Raw genomic sequence first — 23,631 nt, forward strand, 5'->3', positions numbered from 1 at the left:
ACGGCGGTCCGCTGATCCTTGTGCTAACCGCGTGCCTCGGTGCGTCGCACGGACGTCCGGGTCGCTGGCTCGAGCTGCGTCTGGTCGCCTGGCGCTGGAGTAAGAGAGCGATTTCCCCTCTGCGCCCCTATTTATCCTCCCTACCTCAAAGGGGATGCTGCGCTGAACAATGGGCTCGCGCACCCCGAGCCCGCGCACGGCGGTTCCGGGCGCTGTTGATATGCTAATCAGTGAGCGACGTTGGCGGCGTACATCCTAATTAACCCCTTACCCTCCCTAACAATGGGGCCTGCGCGCTCAAGCGCAATTATCCCAACCCTCCATGACTATGCGCAACAGCCCCTGTGATCCCGCTATTCATGCTGTCCCGTGCCTCCCCTGCTTGCCCCGTCGACTCGTGGGGGTGTGTGTGGGGGGAAATGCGCCTCAACCGCGGTGGCCGAATGCCCCACGCCGCGACCACACCATATTAAGGCCGGCCGCAGCACCGCGGTGCCACGTAGCACGGGGGAGGTCATCCAATTCCCTGATCGCCGGAAACCGTGAGAATTAATCCCGATAAGGGTCTCTCGGATAAAAACCGGTCGGCCAGGCGACCTCCCCTCGGAGCTCTATGGGGGGGGGGGGGAAATGAGTGCGGGTGTGTTCATGTGAGGTGAGGTGAGGGGGACGCGGGGTCGGCTCCGTTGCTTGGTGGTGGCGAGGTCGGGGATTTGGTGCCTGCCGAACGGCTTTGCGGCGGCGGCATCACATAGCCCCCCGAGGTGCCAGTCCCCGTCCCGGGTTGACTGGAGCACCTTGCTTGGGCCGCGCCCACGAGGAAACGTTGCGGGGTCCGGGGGATCCGTCCGGACCTGGTGGCTGGCCTCGGGGCGGGTGGTTCCGTCCTCTGTAGCTCCTGCGGCGGTCTCCTCCTCCACTCCAGCAGCTCTCCCCGTCCTCCGGCACCTGTGGGCTGGGGCACAAACTCAGCCGCGGAAGGGTTTAGCGGCCGTCGTCCGCGCCGTCTCCAGACTGGATCGGGGCGTCTCGGGGGCCCGGTGGGGCCCATGTAGTGTGCGAGGCCCCCCAACACGAGGGGTGCGGGTACTCCGGGATTTCGGGGCCTTCGGGTGACGGGGTTCTCTCTCGCCGGGGCCGCTTTCCACGGTTTTAAGCGGCGGACATTGACCACCGTCTCTCGACCCCTCTCCCCGCCATCAATTAGTACCGTCCAGGGGGAGATCTGTCGCACCACGGTCCAGGGTCCCGCCAGTAGGTCGTCAGTTTCCCCACCTGCCCGGCCCCGACGCGAGGGGTGTGTAGCCACACCTTAGCGCCTGTCAGGAATAAGGGGGGTTCCATGCGGGGTCGGGTGCCCTGTTCCTGCCGCCGATGCGCGGCTTCCCCTTGCGGGTATGCTCAGCCTCGGGCTTCTCGTAGGGTCTCCAACAGGTGTTCCACGGGGCGGCTTCCCTCCTCCGGCTGGGGGGAAGGGACGCCGAATAGCAGATCTGCGGGTAAACGAGACTCACGGCCGAACATCATTAAAAACGGGGTTTGTCCCGTCGACGTGTGTACGGTGGTGGCGTAGGTGAAAAGGGCGTAGGGGAGGTGTTCATCCCAATCCCGTTGATTTGCGGCCACCATACGTTTGAGTTTTCCCGCTAAGGTCTGATTCATGCGCTCCACCATACCGTTCGCCTGGGGGTGGTACGCTGTGGTTCGGTCCTTCTGGATTCCGAACTCTCAGCACAGTGCCTGGAACAACTCGGCCTCGAACTCGCTACCCTGGTCGGTGAGGACTCGTTCTGGGATCCCGTGCTTAAGTACGTAGTGTTCCACAAATGCCCGGGCCACCACCAAGGCTGTTTTATCAGGGATGGCCACTGCCACGGGGTAGCGGGTGAAATACTCTACTGCGACTAGGATATATCGGTTGCCTCGATGGGATCGCGGGAATGGCCCCTGTAGGTCGATCCCGACCAGCTGATTCGTGCGGCTGACGCGGAACGGCCTTAGGGGTACCTGGTATCGTGCCGGTTTCGGCCCGCACTGCTGACAGGCGCGGCAGCCCTGTACCCAGGCCGCCACGTCTTGTGCCAATTTGGGCCAGAGATACTGGCGATGCAGGTTCTCTCGAGTACGTCGTTCCCCATCGTGGCCCCCGAGTGGGTGGTCATGCACCAGCCGTAGCAGCTGGGGTCGCACCTGGGCAGGAACACAGATGCACCCCGGCTGGCCGGCCTCGGTTAACTCCCGTACCACTCCGTTCTGCACACACAACCGGGCATACAAACCGCTCCAGGGTCCTGGTAGGGCGCTCTTTTCCTCCCGCAGTGCCGCCTCCACTGCCGCCAGATCCGGATCTCGCTGCTGGGTCTGTCTCAGCTGCTCGTCGTTTAGGCCCGGGAAGGCGCAGCCGACGTCCTCCTGGATCCGTCCGATCGGGTCCCGAGCCGCGGGTCCCGCGCTTGCCGGGCGGTCGACGGGATCCTCAGTGCCACCTGTGAGGGTCTCTGTGGCGCACACTGCACTCTCTCTCGCTGGGGGGGGGTCAGTGGCCGCGGCCTCTCGGGGGTCCGTTGCCTGCCGGCAGCGTCCCCCCGTGAAACACGGGCAGGCCTCCTCCGCCCGCGTCTTGGCGTACACCGTGGGTCGCCTCGACAAGGCGTCCGCGTTTGCATGCGTCCGGCCAGCCCGATACTCGATTTGCAGGTTGTACTCCTGCAACTGCGCCAACCACCGGGCCATCTGCCCCCGCGGCTCCTTGAATGTAAGAAGAAACTGCAGAGCATAATGGTCAGTGCGGACGCGACATCTCCTGTCGTACAAATACGGCCGGAACTGTTTGCATGCGAAAATCACGGCGTACAACTCTTGGCGGGTCACGCAATAGTTCAGCTCGGCCCCACTCAAGGTCCGGCTGGCGTACGCGATGACTCGTTCCGTCCCATCCTGTACCTGTGACAACACCGCGCCCAGCTGCAGGCGTCGGTGTCCAAAATAAAATCGGTGGTAAAATCGGGGAAAGCGAGGGTCGGGGCGTGGGTGAGGTGATCTTTGAGAGTGGTGAAGGCCGTCTGGCAGGCCCCCGTCCACTGGTAGGGGTGCTTGGGGGAGGTGAGTTGGGTGAGAGGGCGTGCAATCTCGCTGAATCCCTTTACAAATCGACGATAATAGGTGGCAAGCCCCAAAAATGATCTGATCTCCGTCAGATTCCTTGGCCGTGGCCACTCCACTACGGCGCGTACCTTCTCCGGATCGGTGTGCACGCCTGCCTCGCTGACGCGATGCCCGAGGTACCCCACCTCGCGTTGTGCGATGTAACACTTACGTGGCTTGAGCTTGAGATGAGCCGCTCGCAGTCGCTGGAACACCTCTCGAAGCCTGGACCAATGCTCAGACAAAGATCTACTGAACACTATCACATCGTCCAAGTAAATCAGGCACTGTTCCCACTGCAAGCCCCGCATCACCAACTCCATCAACCGCTGGAACGTCGCGGGCGCGTTAGTGAGTCCGAACGGCAACACTCGAAACTCAAACAGGCCCATCGGGGTGGTGAATGCTATTTTTGGCCGATCCTCCTCCGTCATCTCCACCTGCCAGTAACCGGACGCCAGATCGAGGGTGGAAAAATACCGCGCTCCTGCGAGACTGTCGAAGGTGTCGTCGATGCGGGGTATGGGGAAGGCATCGCCGAGCGTGACTGCATTTAGTTTACGGTAATCGACGCAGAACCGTGTTGACCCATCCTTTTTCGTTACTAGTACCACCGGGGCTGACCAGGGGCTCGCCGAGGGCTGAATTATGTTATCGCGAAGCATGTCCCCAACTGCCTCTTTGATTTGGGCGCGTTCGGGTGCGCCCACTCGGTATGCAGGGAGTTTGATGGGTCGGGCTGCACCGGTGTCAATTTGGTGCTTAACAAGATCGGTCCGACCCACGTCCGAGTCGTGTTCACTGAATACGTCGGCATACTCCCGCAGTAACTCGCGCAGCCGATCGGCCTCTCCCTTAGATAAATCCGCCCATGGTACATGTAACGCGTCGAGCAGGGGAACGACCTCGGCTCGGGGAGTCGGGCCGACTCGCCAGGCCAGGTCCTGGTCACCCTCCGAACGACCGGGGTCCTCAGCCCAGAGTGCGAACACCGATTCTAATTCACCTTCTTACTCACTGTTAAGTGTCCACGGCGGTCCGCTGATCCTTGTGCTAACCGCGTGCCTCGGTGCGTCGCACGGACGTCCGGGTCGCTGGCTCGAGCTGCGTCTGGTCGCCTGGCGCTGGAGTAAGAGAGCGATTTCCCCTCTGCGCCCCTCTATTTATCCTCCCTACCTCAAAGGGGATGCTGCGCTGAACAATGGGCTCGCGCACCCCGAGCCCGCGCACGGCGGTTCCGGGCGCTGTTGATATGCTAATCAGTGAGCGACGTTGGCGGCGTACATCCTAATTAACCCCTTACCCTCCCTAACAATGGGGCCTGTGCGCTCAAGCGCAATTATCCCAACCCTCCATGACTATGCGCAACAGCCCCTGTGATCCCGCTATTCATGCTGTCCCGTGCCTCCCCTGCTTGCCCCGTCGACTCGTGGGGGTGTGTGTGGGGGGAAATGCGCCTCAACCGCGGTGGCCGAATGCCCCACGCCGCGACCACACCATATTAAGGCCGGCCGCAGCGCCGCGGTGCCACGTAGCACGGGGGAGGTCATCCAATTCCCTGATCGCCGGAAACCGTGAGAATTAATCCCGATAAGGGTCTCTCGGATAAAAACCGGTCGGCCAGGCGACCTCCCCTCGGAGCTCTATGGGGGGGGGGGGGGGAAATGAGTGCGGGTGTGTTCATGTGAGGTGAGGTGAGGGGGACGCGGGGTCGGCTCCGTTGCTTGGTGGTGGCGAGGTCGGGGATTTGGTGCCTGCCGAACGGCTTCGCGGCGGCGGCATCACACATCACCTCCGTCCTACTCACAGATGTGATGTTGCCGTGTGGTTTTACCCAATAAAGTAAATGACGAGTCATTTGCAAATTTGGAAATTCGGACCGTGGCACCGGAACACTTGGCTTACTCTTGTTTGGTTAATGTCACAGGATTGCTTGGTTAATGTCACCAGGCGAGGTAGTTAACATCTGGCCACCATGATGCCCTGTTAATACAGTCCGTAATAACTGATTACAAAACGTATCTTCAGTTGATGCTGATGTCAAAAAACCACGTGCCACTCAGAGTACAGTATTGGATCACCGACACAACTATCTGGCTCTTGGGACACAATAGCACAAATTATGTTTAATGACAACTAAATTATATGTAATTCAAGTATGTCATTGCATTACATAATTTGAAATTGGTATCTAAGTTACACCTCACAGTAATTGTTAATGTCATTTGAATGCATTTTTCTTGAACCTGTATTGGTGGGAAGATATATAAGTGGGATGTATGGTTGCGGTGATATAATTTTCCGCGATATCAAATTTCATGACATAACAGTTCTCCGTAACTTTGCAATTGTATTTTTGTCTGCTTTGCTGTGCAGTCTCTTCCTCCTATAATGCGGTAGCAGTTGTTGCGTTCCTGAAGAACACCGGGTTGGGGGGAAAAAATCGCGTGATCATGAATAATGCAGGGTAAAGCATAGTCCGCGATAACGCGTGAGATGCCTACGCAGGCTTAACAAACACTCGGTTGCATCTGGAAGCATCCCGCCTTGCGCGATGCTACGCCAAGGCAGCCGTTACAACCGCTTATTCCTACTCGATCGCGTTATATTCAATTCGCATTTGCGTTGTAAAGAACAAAATGTGTTCCCTAATACATTCATCGCGTTATGAATACAACGCACGTTCCAGAACAGACTATTCTTCCAGTTTGCATGTTACGTAAAAGATGTTCAACTGCTTTTCATGCTGCACAAGGCTGTCATAAGTCGTCTCATGATTGCAACGTTACAATGTCGTCTTATTGCTGATGTTAATATTATTGGTAAGTAAAATTGTTGTTGGTGTTCATGTTCATACGCTATGTTATTTTGCTCATGTTGGTTTGGTGTTGTTCTTGTGTCATATTGTTGTTGATTGAAAGTGAGCCAGCGAGTGTCTTTGACAAATGAATATGCAGGGTGCTTAAAGAATTTTGTTACACTTATACGGAACTATCGTTTTCGATGGAATAAGAACGGATAATACACTGTAACATGATAACAAATGTATGTTAATGGCTTCATAAAGTCAAAGAGTCTTCACTTGTTCGCCATCATTGTCCACTCATGCCTGGAATCTTCTCTCCAGGTGGTCTCCAGAGCCCGGAGGCACATTTCTTGTGATATTGTTGTAAATTCTCAGAAGTGTAAAAAAAAAATTCTAGGCACCCTGGATATCCATATCGCGCGCGATTCACTTAAGTTACACCCTGCGCAAATACACGGGCAGTGTTCGTTAAAATACAAGCTGTGGAGTTATATTTCTCCTTTATCCGAGTGTTCCTCAACAATGCAGGTGCAGTAGCACTTCTCGATTGGTGTGGCAGGGTCCAAGGTCCAGTGGCTGCACATTTATTAAACACATTCCTCCTGCGGAGGGAGCTGGTAGGAACGTTGGGTTGCTCGGTCAATGGCCAGGGTCACCGGCGGCGTGGTGTATTCCGCAAATATGGCACAAGCCGGCGTGAGTAGGTTAAACGTTGAGTTTTATAAGGGCACCACGGGGTGACCAGCCCCTCCCCACCCAGTCCCACCCCTCCCACCCCCCACCCTCCCCACCCAGCCCCTCCCCACCCTCCCCACCCAGCCCCACCCCTCCCATTTTTTGATGCACGACGGACGGACATAATAATCCCCTGTGGGCTGGTGGAACCAGATGGTTCCTACCAGTAATCTATTTTAGAATGTTCCCGGATGGCGCTGGAGAAAGCACTGTGACGGCACGTGATGACGTCCACAGGAGTGGGGAATCTGTATTCGTGACCTTCAGCACGAGCCCTACGAAGTATGTTGAACTTTTTTCGCACCGTACGTAGCCAACCATGCTAATCGGAGGTGCATTGGTGGAAATGGGCTGGAATACCCTGGAACATCCTGGAACGCCGTGGTAGGAGTGGGAATGTGAACCCAACTGTGTTCCGGAAGGAATTAAGGTTTCATCTTTGTTTTTATTTGACTCACAGATAGACCCCGAGGCGAACAGAGAGACTCACAGACACACACAATTACCCACATACACACACAGTTACCCACAGACACGCTCAGAGATCCACAGACACACAGATACCCACATATGAGCACAGAGCCCCACGCACGGAGTGATGCTCCTGTTCCCTCCTCCGATCGAGTGGGGGGGGGGGGTCATTTAGGAGTTCCCCGGTATTGTCTTCCCATTGCCAGGCCAGTGGTGCGCACAGCCAATGAACACGGACAGACGAGCCTCCCAGTGTGCACCACGCCGCCACACACGTGATATCTCCATCACACGCCAATCAGCTCCAATGCACCACACCCAGTGTCACGCGGGCTGCCACTATTTAACATGAACGTCATCGACGTTTGAGTTTTCCCACCAAAACACGGCTACGGGCGATTACTTCGAAACGCACACACGTGCACACCGCAGCTATTGCTAACACGGGGCGCGCACGCGCTTGCACCTGCGGGCGATTACCTCTTTACGTGCGCACACACTGCGGCTCCCCGCGTTCACTCTCGCCGCACATTCCCCCACGCAGTCGCTCCACACAGAAATCACAGACACCACACCGATTCTCTGTGCTAAAAATGCTTAGCCTATCACTGCCGTGTGGCGGCACTCGCTGGCGTCACACGGATGCTGCGAGCGGCTCGAGAAGGCAGGACGGCAGGGAGTGGGTCTTGGTGGGTCTTGTGGGTCTTGGCGGCCAAGCGGTTAAAGAAAACCAACCACCATCGTGTTGGCTGCCCACCACTTACATTATCTCTTTCACACGATGGCTGCCTGCTTTGAGTTTTACCTACCCAGCAACACAGCAAGGGGCTGCTTTGTCCTGACTTGCTTTTCTGCTTCTGCCATCTACATAACAAAGGCTCAGTCCCAGCAGCAGCCGTACTAACCTTATCATAACAACTCCTAATTTTAGAACTTTCGTGACTGCAGTAAATGATTATTTGGTTCTTTCGGTTAAGTCACGTCTAAAGATAAAATAATAAATTAAATTAAATAATAGCATACGACGTTTCGATTGCAACACAAGCAATCATCATCAGGTATAATGAAATATCTTGGTGATATTTGTCTGCTAATATGTCTGTCTATAGTTTTCTGGTTAGATTTTATGTCGCAATTTCATTATACCTGATGATGATTGCTTGTGTTGCAATCGAAACGTCGTATGCTATTATTTAATTTAATTTATTATTTTATCTTTAGACGTGACTTAACCGAAAGAACCAAATAATCATAACAACTCCTCTCCCGCGGCCCATCCTGGCTCCTCCCCCCTCAACCAGTATATATACGGGGTAGTATATCTTGGAATTTCTCATTTACTTGATACAGCAATCGTGCTGTGACGGTTCCACCTGAAGACGGAAGCTTGTGTTGCCCCCGAAACGTGATTTATTATTTTATTTCTATTATTTCTTCTATTATTTTTATTATTTATTTTTATTATTTACTTTTTACCTACGTGACTTTACCGAACAAACCTAAGAATATACTTAGATTATCATTGGCTGCTGACATTTGGGCTACGCACATTTAAAACCCTTAGAAACAGTTTGCCTTGGAAGCTAACCCCCCTTTTTCTGAAGACGACCGCTTGTGTTGCGATCGAAACGTCGTAGTTTTTTCTTATTTTTTGTTATTTTCTTTGAACCTGTCTACGTGACTTTACAGAAAGACCCAATAATATAACCGTTTTAATATTTATACATGATTAATAATGTTTATATTTCATCCCATTAAATCAATCTTTTTTAAAATTTTACCAGGTAAAGGCCCACTGAGCAATGGTATATAGCTATTTTTCAGAAGCGACCTGGCCACAGGTGATAGCTCAACCAACACAGAAAGTCAAGAACAAAGAACACGTTTAAACAATTTATTGAAAACAGTGCAACATCAATCAAACACCAATATTTTGACCACATCAATTTGCAGTGGCGATTAATCAAATATTAAAGAGAAGTACACCTGGAAATGAGGCACTTCTCATAAATGTACTACTGATTTTGGTCCATGGAAGTTACATTAAAAAGCAAAGCGAATCACGTGACTTGGTGGCCTGTGGTCGAACCTGGTGCCAACGTCTTTTCGATGCCGAGACGCGTACAAGAGAAGCATTTTGAAACAATGTCCCCTGTAAACCGGAGTACATTCGCAGTCGGATATTGTCAAGAAATTCTCCGCATTTAATTCAAGCTAAATTCCCAACTCTGAAAGTTTGACGCTCATGCAATGAACATTAAGTCTCACGTGGCAGAGCGGGTGGGAAAATTCCTCCCTCTGACGTGTGGAGCCAGAGGTCACTTCCAGCTGTCTCAGAGGTAGCGCTGCCATATCCTCTTCAGTGAGCCATACCATAACACAAGGGGGGGTTGGCTGCACTGCTGAATGAGACATCCCAATGGATACTTCGTCTCAGACATGATGCAAACAGGGCGATTGGGATAAAATTGTGTAAAGTTTAAAAGCCATATAAAACTATTCTTCACATTAATCTAAATCATTATTGCCACGGCCAATTAGAGTGATGCACACTCGTTACATGTTTTTCTAATTTAAACTTTTCTTATCCAATGAAAAACTGGGTGCCAGAGTTAAGTTGATCCTAGGGGCTCTAGTTATCCTTCGATCTCAAAGGACTCGCAAGTAAATTGGGGGATGAATAGGCCTGCATAGGCATGAACATCATACCAGCCACAGTTTTCTTAAATGCCTTTCCCTACACAATGTTTGCAATGATTAGGCAAAAGTCTGCAGCAAGAGTTACTTGGCTTAGATAACACCCTTAGACAAGCCTACTATTTATTTTAAGTCATTAAGAGCTGGCACGAGTTACCTGCCTGAAATAATCAAATCACCATACATGATTACAGCCTGGATGAATACTCACAAGACAGTTGCCTGAATTGAGCCCAAAATCTCATGCTTCTTTCCACTGCAACCAGCTGAGCAAGCTATGCCGGGGGTTGTGCCAAGCCAGCCCTGGTGGGACTCGGGAGGTGCTGGGTTGCTTTTCCACTGCACACACAACAGCCAGTAGGAAAACCAACCACCTGTACCATGCGGGCCTCGCACTGGCTTGGCTCGGACGAGCCAGCGGAGGACGGGCCATCGGCACGACGTGGGCTGTCGTCTTCACGCCCAGGGGCTTGACGGGTCTCACAGGGGGCCCACGTCCCACCAGCGGACGCCGGCGAAGGGTGAGCGGCGAGTGTTGGAGCCGCAGTGCACCTCGCCCAGATTGAGGTGGTAGGTCTTCAGGTCGTCGACGAAGTGGCAGGCGAGGCCCAGGGGCTCGAGCAGGGAGCGCACGTGGCTCTCCAGTGGGCACTGCCCGTCCACGTGCGGCCAGAACGGCTTTGGGATGCCCAGCTGCTTGTTGAGCACCACCATGTTCACCTGGGCCACGGGATGGCACGGGGGACGCGAGGAACACGGCGGGGAGAAATTAATAAGCCTGCGTTTTAACGATGATATAAGGAATAATATACTATTTTGCAGAGGTATTCGGCAGTCAGTTGTAGAGCATTCCAAGTTGATCGTAGAGAAGGAGTGGGGCAGTTTAGGGTACAGTATACAAAGTATGTATGTACGGTCAACTTCTTTCGCACCGTACGTAGCCAACAGTGCTAATGGGAGGTGCGGGGTAAGGACGACAAACTAAACACAACAACGAGCAGTTCTAAGGACATGAGTTTCCAGTGGCTAAAGTTATCATAACAACTCCTCTCCCGCAGCCCATCCTGGCTCCTCCCCCCTCAACCAGTATATATACAAGGTCGGGTCTCTTGGGATTTCTCTTTACTTGATACAGCTGTCGTGGCTGTGACGGTTCCACCTGAAGACGGAAGCTTGTGATACAGCGCAAGCACAATGCGATCACAGTGGTGGATGGTGAATGTTTACAACTGAGACTGCCACTAGTGTGACCACTTGGCAGCGTCCTGAAACAAACAGATCTAAGAGAAGGACACGGCAAGATACTGGATGGCTATCGTAAACACACTTCGGATATGCAAAGGAAGATTTATATCGCCATTTATAACAGATGCCGGTTTAATAGAGCATTCCGGATGGTAAAGTGCCAGATAAATAATAATAAAAAATGAAGCTTCAAATTTCAATGGTCCTCAAACTATCTGTGATGGACAGGTCGCTCCTGAAAAAGAGCTATATAGATCAGTGGGCCTTACCTGGTAAAATAAAAAAAATAGTTAAACAATTAAAGAGTGGAGCTTTTGTAACAGAGCGGCCACACGCACCACGTCGGGGAAGTAGGCCTCGGCCTTGCTCTTGTTGAGGAGGAAGAGCACGGGGAGGTCGATGATGTCCGCCTCCTCCAGGCCCAGCTCCCTCTTGAGCACGTCGCGGTTCCAGTCGATGCAGCGCTGCCACCACAGTCGTTGCCATTAATACGCGCGTGTATGTGTGTGTGCGCGCGCGTGTGTGTGCATTTCTTCACAGGTGCTCGCTAACAGCACTTGTCCCAAAAGTCTGTCAAGGCTATACAGGGGATCTGTGTCTTTGTACCTTACAAAATTGGCCCGTGATTTTTGGCGATTTAAGTGGCGATTTACGTAAAAACAAAATTATATGCATGTAGTATTAAGAATAACGAACGATTAAAAAAAAGTAACATTCAAAGCCATCAATTGGGGCTGCCTTTGGCCTTAAGGAAACAATAGGCTTTTGCTCATGAAACGGATATACGGTGAAGTCCTCGCTTAACGCGTGTTCACACAGCACGCGTTCCTCGCTACGAGACTTTCTTCTGCGAGTGAACAATCTCACACACAAGCGGAACGTGCCATGCAACAATGCTGGACGCACCCCAATATAAGGTGGTTCCTGAGCGGTCGACGACGAACTACTTTCTTGAGCCACGCGACTAAGCGGTATGATACAGTAACGCGGAATGATACAGTAACGCGACGGCGTGCCCTCATATCAGTTGTATGTCCTACCATCGGATGAATTCATTCAGCAAACGTGATTCAGTCTGTTAATTCCTCGCTTAATGCATTTACACTGAACGCAGCACTTTTCAGGAACGCATCTACCGTGTAATTCCTGAACACGAATGAATCCCACCCCCTGCATGAAGGAGGTGTTTGGAGGACACCCTCAAATCGTGTGTGTGTGGTTATCTATGGGTATCAGTGTGTGTGTGTGTGTGGTTATCTATGGTTATCATTGTGTGTGTGTGGTTATCTATGGGTATCAGTGTGTGTGTGTGTGGTTATCTCTGGTTATCATTGTGTGTGTGTGGTTATCTCTGGGTATCAGTGTGTGTGTGTGTGTGTGGTTATCTCTGGGTACCAGTGTGTGTGTGTGTGGTTATATCTGGGTCTCAGTGTGTGTGTGGTTATCTCTGGGTATCAGTGTGTGTGTGGTTATCTCTGGGTAGCAGTGTGTGTGTGGTTATCTCTGGGTACCAGTGTGTGTGTGTGTGGTTATCTCTGGTTATCATTGTGTGTGTGTGGTTATCTCTGGGTATCAGTGTGTGTGTGTGTGTGTGTGGTTATCTCTGGGTACCAGTGTGTGTGTGTGTGGTTATATCTGGGTCTCAGTGTGTGTGTGGTTATGTCTGGTTATCATTGTGTGTGTGTGTGGTTATCTCTGGGTACCAGTGTGTGTGTGTGTGGTTATCTCTGGGTATCAGTGTGTGTGTGGTTATCTCTGGGTATCAGTGTGTGTGTGGTTATCTCTGGGTAGCAGTGTGTGTGTGGTTATCTCTGGGTGCCAGTGTGTGTGTGTGTGGTTATCTCTGGGTACCAGTGTGTGTGTGTGTGGTTATCTCTGGATATCAGTGTGTGTGTGTGGTTATCTCTGGGTACAAGTGTGTGTGGTTATCTCTGGGTATAAGTGTGTGTGTGTGTGGTTATCTCTGGGTATCAGTGTGTGTGTGTGTGGTTATATCTGGGTTTCAGTATGTGTGTGGTTATCTCTGGGTATCAGTGTGTGTGTGGTTATCTCTGAGTATCAGTGTGTGGTTATCTCTGGGTATCGGTGAGAACAGGTCCACCTCTGGGTGAGTACTGTACCTGTACATATGCATTTTCAGTCGTGATGTTTTTGTCATCGACGATGTCCTGAATCTTCAGCTTGCGCTTCAAGGATGAGACAACTGTGGGGGGATCATGGATGGGAAGAGGGCGATCGCGATAGAGGAGATGTGGGAGGACAGAGGATAGGTTTTATTGCTTACAGCATTGACTGCAACTAGAATTACTGCCTGTTGTAATTACAACAGGTAGTAACTACAACTAGCAGTACTTACTCTCCGCCTGATGAAGCTAGTTGTAATTACAAGTGAAACGTCATACTCAGATTGTAAATGTTGTGGATTGGCTCTCCAACACACCGGTGTGCTGCGCTAGTAACAAATTGGCATGTTCTGTTTACGTGACAAACCTCACTAATTGGCTATCGAACCCAAAAACCCCGTATTATGGATTCTGTGATAATGTTCAATGCAAAACCGGTACCAGTTCTTGGCACAAATCAATCCCTGCCACCCGAAGAGAGATGCCAATTTCCTGGCTGTCCAACTGAAACCCAAGACAGGTGGCAGCCCTGACTTTATAATGCCATCCAATGTTTGGTGCTTTACAGTTATATTTCTTGGAAAGGCAAGGATATTTTCCCAAAACGTATTTTTTCTTTCTTTGCAACTCACCAAATGGAAGTCTTTACAAAAGGGTCCGTGCCTCATTTTTCTCTTCTAGTCAATCATGACCCAGAGCTTTTATCAGTATTAGAATACAGCCTAGAAAAAGCCTAAGGCCCAATCCACCACGTTTCCATTTTGTCTGCTTTCAGATGCCCTCAACCAGCAGAAGACGAATATGTAGCTGCACATTAAAGCTGAACACTAAAACGTAGTCGTCCAATGTGCGGGACACCGCTTCATTTAATACCTAGGATCTTGCGCTGTCAACTGCAGCTTCAGCGTCGATGTTTATAAATCTGCAACCTGCACATTTAGTGACGAGCTCACCGTCTGGGCAGCTCTCAAAGAGGCGCTTCTGGCCGTGTCCCTGCTGGAGCAGCTCCTTGAGGAGACGGAGACACGCGTCGGGACTCGCGAGCAGCAGCCGGAACCCCTGTGTGTCGCACGCCACCACAAGCACATCGCACACAACAATACAAACACGTAGAACACAACGACAATAAAAACACCACGCAAAGCACAACAAAATTCACGGTAACACAAACACGTCGCACACAAGGAAAACAACATAAACACGTCGCACACAACGGCAACACCACACAATGCACAGCAACACAAACACATCGCACACAACGACAACAACAACAACAACAACACAAACACGATGAACAACGGCAATAACAACACCACACAAAGCACAACACAATGCACGGCAACACAAACGCATCACACACAACGACAATAACAACACCGCACAATGCACAGCAACACAAATACATCGCACACAACGACAACACCGACAACGCACAACACCGTACAACAACACAAACATCGCACACAATGACAACGACATCAACACAAACACATCGCGTACAACAACAACACAAAGAGACAAAGATTGATAGCAGCCCCGCCGTTGGGCAGGGGCCTCCCGCCCACGTCTTCCACTCTTCACGATCTCTTTGCAAACCGCATCTCATCCCACAATATAATTTTCCCATCTTGGCAAATTACATGGGCATTTATTGCAGCCGAATGCTCTCAAAGCATATTGATTTTAAACGTGAAGGGAAAAAACCGGAGGACCCAGAGACAAATCCTCGCGACCACAGGAAGAACATGCAAACTCCAAATATACAGCAGGCGTCAGGGTCAATATCAAATCCACGACCTTCTGTGCACCAGGCAAGGTAGTTAACATCTCGCCATCGTGGCGCCTCCCTGCCCCCCACCCCCCAGCTACTACCAGACCTACCCCAACCCCCCCCCCCCCTTAACCTCTGCCGCCTGTTCTCCTAACCGTCACCAAAACTACACCACCACTTTCTAAATCACAACAACCGCCATCATCTCCCGTGCAATCGGAGGTCAGTTCGCTGTCACGCCAAACCTTGCGGTCGGGCGCCGGCACGAAGCTCATGAACTCGTCGACGTGGCCCACGGAGAGCCAGTCGCTGTAGAGCTCCACGGGCGCCTGCACCTGCTGCGCGAACAGGAACTCGCGCACGGCGGTGGCCATGTTGCGCCCCGCGCGCTCCCTGCAGGCACGGGACCACACACGAGGCAAGCAGGGCGGGGCGGGTCAGGGCGGGTCGGGATGTTGCGCCGGGGCGACAACGGCGGGCGACGGGGTCGGGGGGATAAGGGGACAGGAGGTGGAGGGGGAGTGCGATCAATGGGACGTTCCTGCGAACGAGGGACCCATTTGAGCTCGAAGTGGAGCGTGGCACGTGCCTGTAGTCCCGCCACTCTTTGAGCGATTGGTGCAGCAGCGGCGTAGTTGGCTTGGGTCCTGGTGCAAATAATTAATTGGGCCCCCCCCATCCCTCCATCTTTAATTTCCCCCCACTTCGTTTCATAAATTGTTACATCTCAATTATCAAGCTGTTTCATGACCGTTCCCCTCTCGTCTGTGTGTGCGTGCGAGCTGCTTAATGAGCTAATTCTTTACGTTTTCTGACTTTCTGCCGAGTACGGTTATGATGCTGAAGCATACTGTACAGTGTTGTTGTGTTAAGGTTTGGTATTGAGCGGTATGCCACGTTCATTTAAAAATATCGCACGATATGTTGCTAGGTGTGTACAAGTTGTTTGTATGCTGGTGGTCACATGGATATATATATATATTTATTACTATCAGGAAGCCACTAGAGCTATGCCCTTTTAAATCTAAATTGAAAACTCATTCTTTAAAACTGATGTTTGTACTTAGTTGAGCCTGCAATCTGAAATGTAAATGATCCATAAACCTGAAATGTTTACATCTGAACTTCAATCTCCGATTAGCACGGCTGGCTAACGTACGGTGTGAAAGAAATTCAACGTACACACATACATACAACACCTGGACTCCTCTGGCTTATTGGCAGTGCCATCCCTTTTTTTATATGTTATGTTTCGGTTTGGGTCTAATTGTCCACGGTCAACTGACGTTGGCTGTAATTGGCCACGGTCCCTTACGTTATGGCAAGCTTCGGTGCCACTTCCTGGAGTCGTGGAGTTCTGCCATTACTAGAACATTTTATAAAAGCGTGTTTTTAAACAAGTTTTTTTTTAATATTACTTATTTTATTTGTGTAGATGGTACCTCTTTTGTATTCTTTCTTGTTTATTTCTCTGTCTCATTTGTTACACTTTTTTTCTTGACGACGGGTGTTCGAGGAATCGCCGATTCCAATACAATTATTACATTCAACGGCGAGCGCATGTCCAAATGTGCTTTCGTGTGAATTCCAGTCGTGCGCAAGGGCAAATGCGTTCGGGAGCTAAACGCCAATTTTCGACGTCCGCTCGCCACGACGAGAGTGCTTCAGGAGAGCGCAGCAGCTTTGCCATTTTCTCCCATTGAAGGGGGCGAGGGCTACAGTGGTCCACTGTATACTGGAACTGATTAAGGCTTGTGCAAATGAGAAAGCTATTTTTACAAGTGGGTTAACGGGATGGGGGGGGGTGAAGATAACCGTACAAATGAGACAGAATAAACGTGAAAAAAATTAAACCCAAAAGAAGTGGAAGTGGAGGGGGGTGGAGCTGGGGTCAGGAGGTGCATTGCGCGATGAACCCGCCGACCCGAGTTCGAATCCCGGCCACGTTAAACATCGGTAAGAGAGCGCTAACCTAAACCGGGCCTGGCCCATTCCCTCTCACCAAACGTGAAGAATGGTGGAAACAACCCCCTGTGATTGACATTGGTGTGGAGTGGCCTTAATGCGGAAGATTTTGTAAAAAAATGCAGCAAGGCAGTCGATTTTTTTCTTACTTTCTGAAAACATAACGAAAAATAATGACTTGAGAAGAATCGGCTCTTGAATCAAATCGCGACCGCCGACTCTGAATTTTCATCGAGTTATTAAAGAGGTTCGGGGGGTGAATCGTTCCACGCGGCGACCCCCAGAAGGAGAGAGGGAGTGAGAGACCCAGCAGACTCACCCGGGGAAGGCGCTGCCAATGATGATGCGCCCGAGCGGATATTTCTTGCCCTTCACGATGACGGGGGGCGACACCTCAAGGTTTCCGAACGAGTCCAGGCTGTTCACCTCCTCGCCTCTCCGTGGCTTCCGCGTCACATAGCCAAAGTCCTTGCCCTGAGACACCGGCCAGGGCAGAGAAACACCATGGTGGCGAGATATTAACTACCTCGCCTGGTATGCAGGAGGTCGTGGGTTCGATCCCGATCCTGACGCTTGCTGTATATTTGGAATTTGCATGTACTCTGTCTCCGTGGTCTTGTGGATTGTTCTGCGGGTCCTCCGGTTTTCCCCTGCACATTAGGAAACATGCGGTTCAGAGTATTTGGCTGCTACAAATCTCCACGTGATAAGCCACTTCGTTGAACTATAATTTGTGGCCAGGTCGCTTCCGAGAAAGAGTTATATAGCTCAGTGGGCCTTACCTCGTCAAATAAAATAAAAATTAGGTTCTATATTCTTGGTTCTTTCGGTAAAGTCACGTAGAAGGAAAATAATAAAATAATAAAATATTAAACAATAAAATTCTCACGACGTTTCAACTGCAACGTCGTGAGAATTTTATTGTTTTTATATTTTTCTTATTTTATTATTTCCCTTCTATGTGACTTTACCGAAAGAACCAAGAATATGAATCCCTGCAGTCACGAAAGCTTTAAATCAAAATGTTGGTTTTAGTTTTAAAACATAAAAGGCTCACAGACGGAAGGGCTATAATGTGTTGGAACTTTACGCATTGAACCAAACCATGGCTTCTTTACTTTATTACCCACAACCAGTGACGTAGGTGCATACTAAATCGAGTCCAGCCTCTGAAAAGTTCACGATTTGAAAAAGAGCTATCATAGCTCAGCGAGTCTTACCCCAGTACAATAAAAAAGGTTTCATTTTTAGGAACGCAGTGAACATGGCTCTCGCCATGTCCAATTTCCTCTACGGCAGGGGTCAGGAACCTTTTTGACTGGGAGAGCCATAAAAGCCAAATATTTCTAAATATATTTCATTGACAGCCATATAGTATTTTTAACGTATAATAAATTAAATATGTCTTACTTTTAATGCGACTTTTGGTCACGGGACCCGTGACCCGAGAAAATTTTATCTTCAAAACTAATTTCTGTTTACTTTAAAATGACACAGTATTATTAAGCAATATCACAAGTATTTTAAAATCAGTTCCAAACTGATTTTATTTTTATTTTTTTATTATATTTTTTCAACTCAAAATTGTCTGGGAGCCATATGCCGTCACCGGAAGAGCCATATATGGCTCGCGAGCCATAGGTTCCCGACCGCTGCTCTACGGCCTCAACCCGCATGCCCCGTCTCACTGCATCCTCTCTCATCATCCCCTCGGCTCCCCTCCACGCCCCCTCCTGCTGCTCCCCTCTCATCTCACTCTACTCTCCTCCGCACGACCTTCCCATGCTCCCTTTCCTTCTCTTCTCAGCATACTCCCCCCTGTTTTATTTGAATAGGAGGAGACGATGCGTTTCGCGGGTGCCAAGCAATTCCTGTGAATGGGTCACTGGATGATGTATACAGTAGTCCATCGTTAACACTGACATCGTTTAGTTATACCTATCAACCCGTTATCAGTGCCTACCTTATTTCAGACCAATTCAGACCTTATTGGTCACCGCGTGCCCTTATAAAGGGCGAAACACAAACAAATAGAAAAAAACTATTTTGCCCGCATGGAAACGGCTGTACGCCATATGAACCTGAAAACGTAATTTCTCTGTACAAGAATACGGGTAAACCGTATGTGTTGACAGCTATGTTTCATGTTTTTTTATCAGTTCATATTTCACCTCCTGTAGGACCCCCATGGTTCTGACTGACGTTAACATGACTGGTACCTTCTTCCTGTCTCAGGAGAAACCCAATTTTCTGATATACGATGACAAGTCCACCCCCGTTCGCCCGACTTAACGCCATTCGATTTCTTTTTATCTTTGCGATTTTTAAAGTAAAGTCTACAACTAGCAAACCAAGGGACTTTGAAGAGCTTAAACATCTTACTGTTGTTGATGTCGCTGTGTCATCATCCATCCCCTACAGCTGTGTTGGAAAATGTTTTCTCAGGGTTTAAACACTGATTTAGATTGATAATAGTGAATGATTGATTATAGTGAATTATTGATCATAGTAAATGATGGACGACGTGGAAGTTTATTAATAATCCCAGAATATCTAATCAATACCATAACAATTTAAACAAACAAAAAACTCCTAAGCCACATTACATTTACGTCAGTACCTCGAATAACAATAAAACTACTCAACATTCTTTTAGTTCTATTATTTTCCGGACACCCTGTATGCTTTTTAAACGGCGGATGCGTTGAGTTTTTCGCGATTCGCGAGGCATTGTGCATAGCTTTCTGCCATGGAAGCGTAGCCAGCCAGGGCTGGGTGGGGTCAACGCGGTTACCGTTAGCAGGAGCGGCACGGCCATTAGTCCGCGGTCCCGCGGGGAGTCGAACACGACCGGTATGACCTTGGTAGGACACTCGCAGTAGCCAAACTCCATCTCGTCCTGCGCGTGAACAAAAAGAGACACGTCAATTACCCCACGCCCACGAAACCTCGCTGAGTGAATGGAGCAGCGTTGGTAGCGAGTGAATCCATCGGCGGATTAAGGCCTCCCAACGTGGAGTGCAGGCTGAAGGGTAGGCCCTAGGACCAGTTCGGATATCACTCGCCACTGATGTTAGCTGTCAACAGGAATCGAACTTGGGTCGACGGGTTCATAACCCAGTGCTCTAACCACTGTTTACATCCGAACTGCAGCAGTATGAGATGCTAATCGTCTTCGACAGATGAGCTCACCCTGTGTGCTTTCCACTGTGAGCGGGAATTGAACTCAGGTCACTGGGTTAGTAGCGCAGCACGCTAACCGCTACTCCACGGCTCCCCACACACCTCAGCACTCTCTCTTACACACGGACACTCACCTGCATCCACACATCGACTGTGTTCTGTATTTCAAATGGCGTGCACCCGGCCAGGCGAGCGATGGTGGTCATCTGCTTTACGAACACCGCATTCGTGTCGACCCTGGGGTGACAAAGACAAAGATCCCCCGTGTAGCCTTAACAGACTGTAGGGGCAAGTGCTGTTAGCGAGCACCGATGAAGGCCGGCACTGCACACGGGGGTGGCGAGCACTACACCAACACACACTCTTCCTAGTGGTGACGTTTACACATCGCACCAGGTACTCCTTTGAGGCTAAGTCGACCTAGGGGAGGTCCAGGACCAGTTAAAATATTCACTATCACTGGTGTTGGCTGTGAGTGGGAATCGAACCTGGGTTGCTGGGTTCATAGCACAGCGCGCTAAACTGTTACTCTTCCACTCCCTGCTAACCCTGGGGTGAGCACGCAACCACGCAACCACGCAACCACGCAAACACACAACCACACAACCGCTCACCATGCAGTGATACACCACGCATCTCACGTCACCGTATCTAGGCCAAGTTTAATTAATTTTTGGGATTAACATAAAAATCGGGAACGTATCCCTAACTCCCCAAATACCTTGTCATGAAGATCTCCAGCGCCAGCTGGGTATTTGGAGTCATGATCCAAGGAGCCACACGGAAAACCACGCTGTCGCTGAAAATCGGCGTGCTCTGTGTGCCCTGGTAAAAGCGAGAGAGAAAAATAATAATATGCATCACATAACAATCCATAACATTCATAATTAAGGTTTTGGGTTAGATCGCGTTACAATAAATGTGTCGTAACCCTCCACCACCTGACAACCAATTGGTAAGGGATTCTTCACGTAAACAAACGCCAATTAGTTACTACTTCAGCCCACCGGTGTGTTGGAGAGTAAATCCACAACATTTTACAATTTGAGTACGACGTTTCACTGGTAATTACATCCAGCATCATGCGCCATTTGCCAGAATAGCCTATCCCACTTCACTTCCCGTAGATGGATCACTGACGTCAAGATGTGTCCAGACAGCTGGATAAAAAATTCATCGCAACGTTTTCCACGGAGTCAATCTCCAGTACTCCCACAGCCTGATCACCAAATGACCTGCACAAAATAAAATCCATGACAAGGAGTCTCTCGTTATTCACCACGAGGGCTAATGATATTGGCCGACAAAAACCTTTATATATATTTTTTTATGAATTACCTGATATAAATACATAAATAAGCTATTAAATGCATGAAAATAATAATACGAAAAAATTGATTGGTTATTTATGTAATCACTTCATCTCTCATCACTTTATCTCTCGTCGCTTTATCTCTCGTCACTTTATCTCTCGTCACTTTATCTCTCATCACTTTCTTTCTTTCCCTCTCTGTCTCGATTCAGTAGTCGTGTAGAGTTCCAGATGCGATTTGCGGACAGCCAAAATCGCGGACAGCAAGTTCGTGAATAACGAGGGAATGCTGTACATTAACTTTGGTTATTCACTTAATTTGGCTAAAGTTCAGCTCTGAGACTTGAAAATTGCAGTTTGACTGTCGTGCGACGAACTTTACTCAGCTTAGCAGGGCGAGTAGAAAAACATCGCCCCCTTCCTGTGTGTGTGGACCAAATGACATTTGGGATGTCAACAATAGCTCTGAGATATTCGTCCTTGAACACGAAGGGGTGCACTGTTCTATTAAAGACCCGCGTGGATTCCCCATCTCATGACGTCGTGATGATAACGCAGTCGGGATGAATTTGGGGAGAAACATTTAAAGATGGGGTAATACGTTTATAAATAATGATGCGAGCAAGCGCAGGGCTCTATTTGCGGTTAGAGCATTGGGCTCCATGTGTGATGCTACAGCTATATGCATGTTGAACTTCTTTCGCACCGTACGTAGCAAACAGCGCTAATCAGAGGTGCGGGGGAGGGGGGGGGAGGACAACAAACAAAACACAAAAAGCAGTTATAAAGAAATTAGTTTTCAATCGAGATGATGATTTAAAAGTGCGTAGCCCCTGGTGGTGGGCTCCTAATTTTGGAAGGGAAGAGCGTTCCAGACGACCGCCAAAGCGCATCTGAAAGCGCCACTCGATTGCCGTGACGACCACCGTCTTCGTACGATGGCCAGCCAAAAAGCCGGTGCTGCTGCGAGGATGACCGGAGTCTGCGTGATGGTTTTTGCTCCTCGACGAGAAAGATGGATGCACGGGGATAGACGCTGTCCGGCTGCTGCTGCTGCTGGTCCTGCTTCCCACTCACCGGCAGGATGACCTGCAGGAGGCTGAGGTGGAAGTGAACGAATCCGTTGAAGTCGGCGTCCGGGAAGCTGAGCCCCTCCACGAAGAAGTTCACCTCTCCGCCACGACCCGGGTACTCGAACGAGTAGCTCGACTTGCCCGGCCCCAGCGACTGCCTCTCCGTGCCTATCACCTTGCTCAGGTCTCAACACCACCGAGGCACCGACAACGCGTCAACCAGCGAGTGTCCTTCACTTGACATGTCCCCCGTCACGTTTACAAGCTTGGTCGTCCGATCTCAGAATCAAGAGCAGGATTCAGACCAGAGAGTGCAGTAAAACCCTTTATATCTGCGAGGATTACGTTCTTGAAAATGCTCACGAATGCAGAAAAACTTTTGCTCCAGTGGGGGGAAAGTGGGGTTATGTTCCTGGTACGAGTGACCATAGGGAGGAAATGGTAAATGTTTAATAACGACGCCTACAATAAATAAATAACATTCAGAAGCACGACGTGTTTTTTAAAATCCTTTATATTAAGTGCACTTGCTTGCTTGCTTGCGCGCTTACGACCGTGAAAATCTTTTGGTCGTTTTTAAACCCACTTCCCATGATCCAATCGAGCTGACATTTTGCACACAGACTTTTTAGGAAAATTTTTTAAAATTTAATTACCAATTGCTTAATGGTGGCAGGCAATCATCTGACCCATAGGTGGCAGCCATCTCAAGCCAGAAGACGAGAGGACTCTAGCCGCCCATTTCAAAGACCAATGTGGGCTGGGTTGTGGCCCATTGAACACGTACTGTAATTTATTGTCTTGCTCTTTGTAAGAAACTGAAAACACAGCAAGGTCCTCCTGTCATGGAATGTAATGTAAACCAATCGAAAGCAAACAACAATAAACGTGTGCCTATTTTATGTATTGCTGTTTTACAGTTCGTTCTCATTTGATGGATTTTGCTTCACAAAACTGTCACCATCGTAATGATGACGCAAATGTTGACTAACCACATGGCATGAAATCCCTGCCCCCACGCTGTACAATGGAGGCTATTTATAGAGCAGTTACATTGAAGCCGCCAGGTTCTTGAAAGTGGTAAAACGGGTCAACGCTAGTGCCCT

At 49.8% G+C, this 23,631-nt stretch overlaps 1 protein-coding gene across 1 annotated transcript in view; it reads right to left on the bottom strand.

The window, feature by feature from the left end:
* Positions 1-9,036: 9,036 nt before the first annotated feature.
* The window catches only part of LOC133356432 (protein-arginine deiminase type-2-like), a 35,689-nt gene continuing 21,094 nt past the window's right edge, over positions 9,037-23,631 (bottom strand). The window contains exons 7-16 of the mRNA XM_061573960.1: positions 22,530-22,711; positions 20,862-20,965; positions 20,275-20,377; positions 19,752-19,856; positions 17,277-17,431; positions 15,238-15,385; positions 14,175-14,280; positions 13,219-13,301; positions 11,437-11,562; positions 9,037-10,573 (exon numbers count right to left, since the gene is read on the bottom strand). Coding sequence (XP_061429944.1) covers positions 10,334-10,573; positions 11,437-11,562; positions 13,219-13,301; positions 14,175-14,280; positions 15,238-15,385; positions 17,277-17,431; positions 19,752-19,856; positions 20,275-20,377; positions 20,862-20,965; positions 22,530-22,711 — 1,352 coding nt within the window. The 3' untranslated portion in view covers positions 9,037-10,333. The remainder of the gene's footprint in view (positions 10,574-11,436; positions 11,563-13,218; positions 13,302-14,174; positions 14,281-15,237; positions 15,386-17,276; positions 17,432-19,751; positions 19,857-20,274; positions 20,378-20,861; positions 20,966-22,529; positions 22,712-23,631) is intronic.

This window comes from Lethenteron reissneri, chromosome 54 (assembly GCF_015708825.2).
Source record: "Lethenteron reissneri isolate LAM-NWPU_2019-01 chromosome 54, ASM1570882v1, whole genome shotgun sequence".
Taxonomy (NCBI): domain Eukaryota; kingdom Metazoa; phylum Chordata; class Hyperoartia; order Petromyzontiformes; family Petromyzontidae; genus Lethenteron; species Lethenteron reissneri.